Source organism: Chinchilla lanigera, unplaced genomic scaffold (assembly GCF_000276665.1).
Source record: "Chinchilla lanigera isolate Chin_1 unplaced genomic scaffold, ChiLan1.0 scaffold00003, whole genome shotgun sequence".
NCBI lineage: Eukaryota > Metazoa > Chordata > Mammalia > Rodentia > Chinchillidae > Chinchilla > Chinchilla lanigera.
Window position 1 is genome coordinate 11,727,615 of NW_004955404.1, and position 12,153 is coordinate 11,739,767.

General features: G+C 36.9%; 1 protein-coding gene across 10 annotated transcripts in view; it reads left to right on the plus strand.

The window, feature by feature from the left end:
- Window positions 1–12,153, plus strand: part of Dock9 (dedicator of cytokinesis 9) — a 218,672-nt gene that overhangs the window by 185,311 nt on the left and 21,208 nt on the right. For 7 of the 10 annotated variants that reach the window (XM_013516094.1, XM_013516099.1, XM_005374066.2 and 4 more), the window contains 3 exons: window positions 8,010–8,132; window positions 8,789–8,902; window positions 10,431–10,577. In XM_013516094.1, coding sequence (XP_013371548.1) covers window positions 8,010–8,132; window positions 8,789–8,902; window positions 10,431–10,577 — 384 coding nt within the window. Of the gene's footprint in view, window positions 1–8,009; window positions 8,133–8,788; window positions 8,903–9,101; window positions 9,108–9,544; window positions 9,581–10,430; window positions 10,578–12,153 lie in introns of all 10 variants that reach the window. The other 3 variants (XM_013516091.1, XM_005374068.2, XM_013516098.1) reach the window with 1 other exon arrangement.

Below are 12,153 nucleotides of genomic sequence, written 5' to 3' on the forward strand. Positions count from 1 at the left end.
GCTATGTAAAAATCTTAAGAACCACTGTCATAAGCTGTCTAGTCTCAAATGGGCCTTAAAGTTAAAAACTAAATATAAACAAAGAAGGTAATATACTATATGTACTTCATGAAGTTTAAATATTAAGATAAGTTTAACCACAATAGATAAAGTTTTCAAATTATTCTTGGAGTAAGCTGGTTATTCCATGGCATTAACAGCCCCTCTGCCTCCCATCTTAAAGTACCTGGACAGATGGTGGTTTTTGTTTTTCTTTTTACATTTTACTCTCAAGTGTGACACCTGTCACTGAAGGAACAAAGCCCGCATGCTCTCAGCTTTCAACTCCCCTCAAGGCCAGTTTTCACTTGGTTTTTCTCTGAGAAGAGGCAGGACAAAGGACAAGATTGCCTCCTTGCAGAGACCCCCTTGCACCCTGCGCCAAGTCAGACCTCTGGAGGGCAGCATTTTATTTGGAATTAGATAAGTAAAGCTACTTTGCCAAGAACAACAGAAAAATAAACTTTCCAGTAACCTGCCCCGCAGGGGTAATCAAATAAAGGTCAAGTTTCCTCATCTGATAACTCGTGGGTGAAGTAGTCACGAGAACCTAATAAATTACCTGATGAAATTAAGAGCAGAGACTGTTGGGGAAATTTATGAATGGTACCCCGTCTGAGTAAGAAGTAAGCATGTGACAAGGACCACTTTATCAGCTATTTTTAGAGTGTGAATTTTCCACCCTGTCCTTCAATCATAAAGTTGGTAAATCTTTAACACGGTCTGTAATACATAATGATCTGTGGTAAGATGTGGCATGGCGGGGTTGTAAAGTCCTGCGCAACCCCTGCACACCAAGATTGAAACAAACAAGGAGAAGAAAGAGAAAGAGTCTCTAAAAGGAAAATAGAAATTGCCGTGTACGTTTTCATGGGGGCTGTCCTCATGTTTCCAAAAAAAACAAGAGCAAGATGAAAATCTCTACCAGAAACAAAGCAGTTTTGGGAAGAGCTGTCAGGAAATGGCAGCTCAGGGATGTGTAAGTGAGGAACCTGCCACCTAACGCCGGCCACCAGGTTTGTGTCCTTAAGAGTTACTTGGATACCTGTTATAAACAGAGGTTCTCATCCTTGTCCCTCAGGTTCGGTTATATAAATGTAGGGCCCAGAAATTGCTATTTTCCAAAGCTTCCCAAGCAGTTATGCTGATGCAAACAGCCATCAACTGTATCTTGAAAAATGTTGACCTAGTCAAAGACATGCTGATTATGTACTGTGGAGTGATAGTATGATGGTATTCAATTGCTTGAGCCAGCTCCCAGGTTTCCAGTTATTCCTAAAAGAGAGATAATAGAGTTATCATCTTGCTTTATAGGCAAGGTTAATTAAATGCAATTAATTCTAAAATGGAACAAGTAGTATCCAAACAAAAAAATCTCAAAAGTACCCTGCATAAGCACAGCCTCACTACGCACATACACAGCATTAATGTGCCGTTTCAACAAACAGATGTGACACAGTTAAAAATGGGACTGGCTAATTACATATTTAAAAGATTCTACAATGACTTAAGAACTTAGTGCTCTTTTTAAAGTCTAGTTTAATATCGTAAAAAGTGCTATTTTCCAGATGCATGGATGTTGAGGCCCCCTCAACTAGTCCCTTCGCGTATGTCAACAATTCAGAGAAAATATCTTGGTTTTTACATTTTAAACAAGGTAATAATCAGGTATTCTGTATGATGACTTTCAAGTTATCACACAGTCTGACCATTGCCTGGATTAGTTCTGCATTTTCAGATGCAGTGATTGTTTAGAATTCAGTGGCCAGGCATGGTGGCACATGCTTGTAATCCCAGCACACAGGAGGATGAGGCAGGAAGATTGCCATGAGTTTAAGGCCAGCCTGAACTACACAGCAAGACCCTGTCTCAAAAACATAAATGAGAAGATGTGCCGAGAAGAGTATTCATATATACTATAGCGGTTACTTAGTTTTTATGACTATAATTTTGTACTGACATATGGTCTGTCAAACTGTGTCTTAGTTTTTATGACTCTATAATTTTGTATTGACATATGGTCTCTCAAACTCAAGGGTCTGATTTCTGCTTTATTATTTCTATCCAAATAACTGTTACTTGATGCATCAACTGTAAATGTCTAAGAATAGAGTTGACATTAGTTTGAATAATTTACCAAATGAAGCTTTGATGTTCAGTAATCCACACTATTAGTAGAAGATATACCTTTTTTAAAAAATAAAGGCCACTTTCAGTTTATTATTTGGAAAATCTATACTATGCTTTTTATAGTGCAGATTACTATTTATTTGTAGTAAGTAATATTTGCATTGATAGACTATAGATCTTGAATGCCTCCTGAATCAGAAAAGAAGATAGTGGTCACTAGAGTATAAAAGTTGATGATGTGTTATTTCCTAATTCTTGATAACTGTCAAGAATTATGCAGCACTTCAGAGGCTGAGGCAGGAGGATGACTGTGAGTTCAAGGCCAGCCTGGGCTACACAGTGAGTTGAAAGCCAGTCTGAACTACACAGCGAGACTCTGTCTCAAAAAAAAAAAAAAGAATTACGGTATTTATGTCATAATATTTACTAAAATTTATTTGCTTTATCAAACTTTCCCATTCCCTAACCATTCTGGGGAGTCTGTCTGAGTGAAGTCCATCTTTCTGTACCAAATATAACAGGTTTTTCATAATATACTGTTACTTATATCAGATCATACACATATATACCAGTATAAATATACTATGTGCATTCAAGTTTGATAGTTATTAACCTTCCATCTGTTTCTAATTTGGCTAAACATGAATAAAAATAGTATTCTAATCTTAGACTGCCATTTAGGAACATTTGATTCAGGAGACTACCCATAGAGTTATCATCTGTCTGCATTCTTGATTTCCTGCAAGTTCGTTATCAGTACTCTTACTGCCATCTTGTAAATACCTTTATGGGTCCATCTTTCACTCTAGGCATGAAGCTATAGGAGGACAGGGAAGTACTGAGCTCCAAGAGGGCAGGCTAGTTGGTCCCCTCAGTACTTACCCAGATACCACTGGCTGCTGTTAAATAAACCAGTCTCTGATGCCCTCAACTGAGATCTGCCCTTGGGACTTGCATTGCAGTTAAGGCATATAATTGAAATCAGTTTCTTTTCCTCCATCTCGGGTATTTCAGCACTTGTGCCACATCTGTTCTGATGGTGGCCATGAGTCTAGAACCACAGTTTTGGCTACTCTGTTTTTTTTTGTTTTTTTGTTTTTTTGTTTTTTTTTTGGTTTTTCTCTGGTACCGGGAACCGAACTCACGACCTTGCGCTTGCCAGGCAGGCGCTCTGCCGCTGAGCTAAATCCCCAGCCCCAGTTTTGGCTACTCTGAAGGATGACTATGTGTATGTGTGTCTTTGAGGATCCTGTCTTTAGCTCAGATTGCATTTACATTACATGGCCAAATAGACCTTTCAAAATATCCCTTTCACATTTGGTAAAAGTATAGTGAGAGCTTTTTAGAGATTACAGAGATTTAATTTTACATGATTTTGTTTTATAACTCCAGTGTAATGTCTCATACATAGTATAGATGCTTGGTAAAATATTTAAACAAATTAAGAAATGAATGAATGATTGAGTCGGTGATATGGTAGTGATGGTGCATAATTATAACTTTGAGAAGAATTGTCAAATTTTTATGAAATTCCATTAAAATTACTTCCATTAAATTGAAATTAATTATTTCATTAAATTACTCAAATTCTTATCATGCTGTATGAATGAAACATGCTACAGCATGAAATTAAGAGTCTTTAGGTCTCTTTCATCCCATTCACAATAAATAAGGTATCATCATTGTGCATTTATATCTGCATGACCATGCATACTGGTGGGACCAATTAATTTATCACAAAAGTTTACATGTATCTTTGAAAAAGCCTAGTATTTGGAATAAAAGTGGCCAAGTGATTAGTCTATAAATTAAATTTAAGAAGAGTTTTAAAGTGAAAAAAAGTTCCATGCCCTTGGCTGTTTCATTCTTAGAAGAATACTTTGTGCAATATTCTTAAGCTGTGGGAAATGGAGTCTTCTCAGAATACTACTCAGAATTACTGCAATTCCATAGCATCCCTGAGAAAGAAAGTACTCAGTAAGTACCCTCTGGCAGTGTGTTTGACCTAAGATATGCGAGAAGTGTAAGGCTTTGATAACAGGAATCTTAGTTCATTTCTCTACAGTAAAGAATTACCTTTTAGCAGTGTTACCAGTATTGGTAATATTAACCAGTGATATTACTAAAAAATGCAAATTGACTTACTCACCCAGGAAATACTTGACTACCCGGTATGTGTGTGGCACTGGGTTTTTAAAAATTAGTACAAAGTAGAAAGTGATGATTGAAATAAGATGTGTATTTAACTGACCTGTGAATTACTGAGCAGCATTTATAGTTTTCAGAACATTTTTATGCGTAAATCTTTATTGATCCTTACAAACACCAACTAAGGTTAGAGCTATAATAACATTCCACATATTTTAGAAATATAGAAGAGTAAGTATACTCTTGAAATTGTACAACTTCTAGTTTTGTGCTTTTTTTTAATACAGCTTTTTATAATCAGAGGAGCATGCAAAGGATAAAAATTTGTTGTGTTCAATTCCTGGTACCAAAAACAAAAAAAAATTTTGTTGTGTTTAGTGATTGTCGATAGGAAAAGGTTGAACAAAAGTAAGAAAGGTGCACATCCTCATAAATGCACAGGAAAAAGGATGGTGTTAGAACGTTCTCTAATTTCTTCTTTGTCTATAGCGGTTGTGATTACTGTGTACATCTGGTTTTAATGAGACCTGCAATAAACTATGAGACAACTGGCATAACATTTTATAAGCACTGGTGCCAACTTTAGTCATACAAATGACAGTTTTATGATTTGTATGTGATAAATACAACATAGGAATTACATAGCCTTGTGTGATAGTATTTTCTGATAAATTGAGTCACAGCTGCTTTTAAAATGTTTATTTTCTTTGATCTTTTAAACTGTAGGCCTGTGATGAAATATTAGGCTAATATTGAAAAGCATAAGACTTGCTGTTCATTTACAGAATTATAAGGATATAACTACATTAGAAAGCAACTGTAGGGGGCTGGGGATTTAGCTCAGCGGCAAAGCGCCTGCCTGGCAAGCGCAAGGTCGTGAGTTCGGTTCCTGGTACCGGAAAAAAACCAAAAAAAAAAAAAAAAAGAAAGCAACTGTAAAACTCAACAAAATATTAGCAAACTGAATCTAGCTAGCAGTACATAAAAAGAGAAGTGCATCCTGTCTACAAGGTTCATTCCAGGAATATATGATTCATTCAACATTGGAAAAACCAGTCAGTATAATTCACATATCCACAGAATACGTTTTTTAAAGTCATATGACCATCTTAATAGATGCCTTAATAGCAGGCATGTGACAAGATTCAGCATCCACTTTTCATTTGAAAAAAGAAAATTAAAGGAATTTCTTCAACCTGAAAAAGATTACCTAACATTAAAACTACAACTAGCATCATACTTAATGGTAAAAGACAATGCTTCCTCCCTAAAATTCAGAACAAAACAACATAGATAACCTGCCTTCATCACTGCTATCCAGCATCATGCTGGAGGTGCTAGTCTGTCAGTAAGATAAGGAAATAAAACTGTCTTTACTCACATGAGACAAACGAAAATCTGGAAGAATTTATAGAAGCTACAAAGCTCATAAATTAGTTTAGCAAGATCATGGGAAATAAGATTGGTATACAGAAATCAATCATCTATCTTCAGATTTAAAGGTTCTTACTCCATGGCTTTGCTATATTGATTATTTTATATCATTCTTGAAGGTAAATATGCTAGTGACTTTGTCTCATTTAAACAAACCCATTTTCCTTTAAAAAGTTAAAAGTTTTAAACTTGGAGTAGCATCAGAATACATGAAAATATAAGCATAAGTCTGTATAGATATTTGCCAAAAACTATAAAACACAAATAATGAAAGAAATCAAAGAAGATATTATTTAAAGGAGTAAAAGACTTAGTACTGTTAAGATGTATGTTCTCCCAAAATTGATTTATAGATTTAAAGCTGTCCCTGCATGGAATTTTGGTGGAGACTGACAAACTGACTCAAAAATTTATGTGGAAAAGCAAAGGAACTAGAATACCCAAAAGTCTAGAGGATTCATGCTAAGCAATTTGAAGACGATAAAGCGGTGTTTCTCATTTGGGAATGATTTTGCACACAAAACCTCCCTTGTTCCCAGCATACATTTCACAGTGTCTGGAAACATGTTTTTAGTGTCATGACTTTGAGGTAAAGGGAAAGATGTTACTGCAATTGGCATCTAATGGGTAGAAGCCAGGGATGTGGTTAAATAACCTACAATGCACAGAACTAGCCCCTACAAAAAAGAGTTATTTGGCTCAAAATATCAGTAGTGTTGCCTTAGAAAAATCCTTCTATAAAACTGTGATAGTAATCACAACAGTGTGGTATTGGCAATAGGATAAACATATATTAATGAAATAAAATGTAAAGTCAAATGTTGATAGACCCACATTTATGATCAACTGGCTTTTGACAAAGATTCAAACCCAATTTAGTGGAGAAAAGATGCTCTTTCATCAAGTAGTATTGGAACAATTGAGCATATGTATGCAAAGAAAAGAAAAAAATCTGTTACACATTATTTTAAAATAAAGTAGATCATAGTTGTAAATAAACTATGAAACTTTTAGAAGAAAACGTAGAAAGTCTTTGTCAACTTAGGTTAAACATTTCTTAGATGTACCATAAAACACAATCTAGAAAATAACTTGATAAGTTGAGCTTATCAAAATTTAAAACTTCAGCTCTTCTAGACATTATTAATATCCAAAGACAAATCACATAACTAGAAAGAGATTTTATACAAAATATATAAAGAATTTCCAAAATGTAATAAACAACCCAATAGAAATGAGTAAAAGATCTCAATAGACACATTGTGCAGGCTATTCAGATAACAGATATGCACATTAAATTTTATTTGACATCAATAATAAAAACCCACTTAAATGGGTTTAAACAATAAAAATTGAGTATTGGATCCACTAGGAAATTCCATGGATAGATTGACATTGTTCAGCTACCAAAGTTAGCCCTGATAGTTAATTTGCCAAGGCAGAATGGGGCTCTTCACCCTGTTACTAAGACTGACAGACTATTTCTGTGGCCATGAGATGAATGCTAGCTCCAGGCTCCTTACTGCCTGTTTTGTGTCCTCCCTGAGGGCAGCATTTATTGTAGAAATCCAAACTGGGGTCCTAAAAATCAATCCTGATTGGCCTGCTTAGACCACATGCCCACCCATGATGAAGCAGTACCTGTGGCTGGGAAATAGGTTCCTGCTAATTGGTATGCATTTGAGCCACATGCCCCAATTCTTGGGCCTTAGGTAGTGTTGCCTTCCTCCAAAGGCCATGACTTAAAGAGTGACTATGAAAGGAAGAGTGACCACGTAAGTTTCAATGGCAAGACGTTTCCAAGGGAGGGAGGGGAAGATGCTGGTGAGGCAGGCATAGTACCCGCCACACTGTATCACTAAATTCTTATATTTAATCAATGCTGAAGTCGTGTTTAGTAACTCATTGTTTCCTTAGAAAGGAAAAAAAAAAATAAAACTTCTAAATTATATTTTTAGAAAGATAACTGAGAGCAGAAACTGAGAGCCTGTGTAGCTATCAATGTCAGGTTTTCCGTGCAGGTTACTAATGCATAGTCATGCATTGTGACCCCTTTTCCCATCTATGCATGTAAACATGACTGGAAGACAGCTCCCTAAAAAGAACATGAGGACAAGTAGTCCTAAGCATGAAGATAGTGTTTGAAAATACTACTTGAAATTTTCCCCAGCAGTCTTAACAGTTACACCTTCCAAAGGAATATAGTGTCATGCTCTTCATAACCTCTGCTCTGGCTGATGACCTTTCTCTTCTATCAGGAAGTGTTGATGGAGCTTCTTGAACAGTGTGCAGATGGACTCTGGAAGGCAGAGCGCTACGAGCTGATTGCTGACATCTATAAACTTATCATCCCCATCTATGAGAAACGCAGGGATTTTGAGGTATCTGGATTTTTGTGTCTTGCTATTTGAGAACAGTAGTGTGACTTACCCGCAGACGTGCTCTGGGCATAGAAGCAAGAAGGCCTTGGTTCAGTGAGGATCAAGTGGTCTCTGACCCTCCATATAATGTGGAAGGTGATCACCAGTGACCACCTCCAAAGAGTCAGGAGGCATCAAAATATACCTGGCTCTCGCCTCTGCAGAACCCTACATCCTAAACTACGTGGATTTCCATGCCAACACTACTTTTGAAAGGTAGCCACAAACAGGAGTTTTGTAATCACCAGGTGCCCTTTTCCTCAGACTCGCATAATCAGCCTGCATAGGAATATGGTAGTCTTTGCATCCTTCCTGGGCAGGGCAGGTTGACCATTGGCTCTTAGCATGTCAGGTAAGTAGGAAAAGCAGACTGAAAATGGCATCAGAGGACTTCCTCAGACATCTCATGTTATGCTGAAACTAAAATAGATTTTCCTTTGAGTAGGAAACATTACAGTTCCTAAATGATCACTGTAAGATATATGGTCAAAATATAACCTTGATTTTTTTTTTTTGCTCAGACTCAAAAGAATTTTCACCTACATTATCATATTTGTTACTATAAAACGATTCTGCTACTTACAGTGGGAAGAAATGGGTTCTGTTTTGTTTTCCAGAGGCTAGCCCATCTATATGACACGCTGCACCGGGCCTACAGCAAAGTGACTGAGGTCATGCACTCAGGCCGAAGGCTCCTGGGAACCTATTTCCGGGTGGCCTTCTTTGGACAGGTGAGCCTTGCCTCCATTCTATAGATTATTCTAAGTCCTTTTTAAAATTTTTAACACTATAAAGTTATATAAACTTCCTGTATTCCGTAAATGCTGATTTGATGAATTTATCATATTTAGTATGATTCCTATCTTCCTCTGTAGTAAACTTTCTGCTTTTTTTTCTTTCTTTCTGTCTTTTCTTTATTACTTTCTTAAGGCAGCGGTAAGTTCTTCCTTTGTAAACATTCTTAGCGGCATCTTTGGTACTTCAGTGTGGTTTGCAAGTTTCAAGTCTGTATGTATATCTGTCTAGTCATTACAAACTCCAGAAGAATTAACATTTTATTCCATTTACAGAAATAAATCACCCATTACTTTGTACGTCTATATTGCATGTTTTAAACCAAAATTAAGACTTTATGGTTTTCTTTGTGCCTTTGCACCTTTACCTTTTGCAATATAATATCTCCACAAATATATTTACCATTGTAATATTTCAGAAACCCTATATTAGAGGATTTAATTTAGCTTAAATTTTAACCTTCAAATCTCTAACATTAAAGTGTATAAAGTATAATCCATTTATTTAGGGTATGTGGTTTTCTATGAGCATTATGTAACCTTCACTTTATTCTGTTATTGTCTTTTATAACTTTATAGCAATACCAGTTTACTGACAGTGAAACAGATGTGGAGGTAATTACAGTAAATGCTTACAAAGCGAGTAATGTAGTGAAAGTACTGCATCTAAACTCCTAGTTTGACGTGGATGTTTTTTGTTTCATGTTAGTCTGCCCTTTTTTTTCCATACGTTGTGTCTTTGCACTATTTTCTCTCCTTTATTTTAGATGAAAAGCTTTTAAATTTTTTTATTTCAAATATTAACCTCAATCTGGACTTTTACATTTTCAACCTTTTTCACTTCCCATATAATCCTAAGCCGTATAGTCAAACATAATTGCGTGCTGAAACAAATAATTTTGGTCATAATGAAAATATTTTCTGATACTGTGCTGCAGGCCTCTAATATTAATTTTTTCCTCATCAGTAAAGCAAAACAGAATTTACTCAAACTTTATGTAACTTTGCTATACCTTCTCCAGACGTGAATGCTTCCATTAGTGCTGTGCCAATGGGAGTTGTCAGGAGAAAGGACGCATGTGCACTTCTGATGCCTGCCTGTTGTGAGCCACTGGTCACTGTTCAGTGACTTCTGCTTCCTGGGAATGTGAAACAGGCTTGACTTCCATCATTAGCCATCACTGAGAGGACACAGTCTTAAATCCCAGATCTTTCATTTTGCTCGACACTTAATGATAGCATTCTTGAATAAGTTTGCAATTTTGTGTTTGTCCTGTACCTTTGCACCCAGACCCATGTTATTACCATTTACCTTCCTTTTTGGACAGCCTGTTTAAGTAGGGTTTCATTTTAGAAGCATTCCTTTTCTTCCCCTGTACCCCTTCCCATAACCAAAGAGCCCTTCCTGGATATTAAGGCTGGGGCTTATATTCAAGGACAGCTCTAATTGTGCTTTTTATCACAGGGATTTTTTGAAGATGAAGATGGAAAGGAGTATATTTACAAAGAACCCAAACTCACACCTCTGTCAGAAATTTCTCAGCGACTCCTTAAACTTTATTCTGATAAATTTGGTTCTGAAAATGTCAAAATGATACAGGATTCTGGAAAGGTATGACCATGTTTGGATAAGTTTCATAGCAGTTTAATGTTGTTTTGATTGGTTACATATGATCGGTAATACCTTGTATATTCATAAATGTGTATAGAAAAGAAAACTCAGAAAAAAATTTAAGGACAGTTGACCTCGAGTGGCAGTATATTTTTTTCCTCTTAATACCTTTTTATGCTTTCCATTACATACCTGACATTAAGCAAATCTTCATTGCTTAATTTTTACAAATGATTAATGTCTGAAGGAATATACTGTACTATTTGTACTCCTGGCACTTACATGAACTCTAAAAGAATAGAGTCCAAGGTTCTATTCACTAGTATCCTTTTCTCCTGCACTTGACAGCACACATGACTTGACTGTCACTGGTGGTTGGATGTATGGACAGAAGGGTGGACAGATGGACAGACCAAGGAATGAACCCAGTAGCAAGCATGACTGTAGGAACAAGGCCCACTTTCTGTTTAAGCAATTTTTTTCTATTATTTGGCTCTCATGATGATACTGCATGAATCTGCACAGTTGTCCTATGTAGTTATGTGTCTGATTAGAACATCTCCAGGAAGTTGGGTGTCCCACCACTTCCCAAATCTGAGGCAGAGATAGCACTCCTGTTCTTTGCATTAAAAATTCTCTACTCCTCAGCTCTCTACCTCTTTCTAAAGACACCATTTTGGAGTGGTCCATGTTCCTTTTCCTTCTCGACCTTTCCCTGAGAGTCCCTAGAGCCTGGAATCTGTTTCCTTGGGGCCACTAATTTTTTCCAAAGAGCCCTCCAGTCTCCTGTCCAGGTGGATACACAGGAACCCAGCAGGGACAAAGGCAGGGGTAAATATCTAACTGCTGGGTTGTGAAAGCAACAAGAGGAGCAGAAGGAAAGGCCTCACATTTGGCCTGTAGCCTCTTACCTTCATTTTTCTGCCTGTAAGTTGTCCCTGCTTCCCGCTGAGACTAATGGATTTACTTCAAGTTTTTCCAGATCACTCTCCAGAGGACAACCTCTGCTGTCTATTGGAGGAGAGATTAGGAAAGAAAACCCAGAGTTCCCAACTCCAGATGGCAACTGTGGACCCCTAGCCCTGTTTTCCACTCCACATGAGCATCCTAATTCTAGGAGCTATAAGTGCTGGTCCTCTGTGAGTTTTTGAAGGGTGCACCACCTTCTGTGTGTTACCCACCCACGGGTTAGCACTCTCTCCATGCCACTGGTTAGGTGGTATATTCCATGCACCTGTGTTCAAGAATTCATTAAAATCCCTCATCTGCTGCAGTCTGCTGTGTCTCTTGGGTCCTTCACAGAGTTCACAGAAGAAAAGAGAAACAATACACTTTAACTGGAAATGTCAGCACATTCTTATTAACACCGACTTACTCCATAGACCAAGATCTTTTTTTTTTTTAAAGATAAAAGGAGGGAAACATTAACAGACATACAACATTTTACAACATCACAAGCACAGTACAGACAATACAGAGTTACAAACAAAGTGATAGGGAATTAACAATGCTTGTTGTATTACATATTGGTATCTTCAAAGTGGCTTCTCATGAAAACAGATATAGACATGCAATA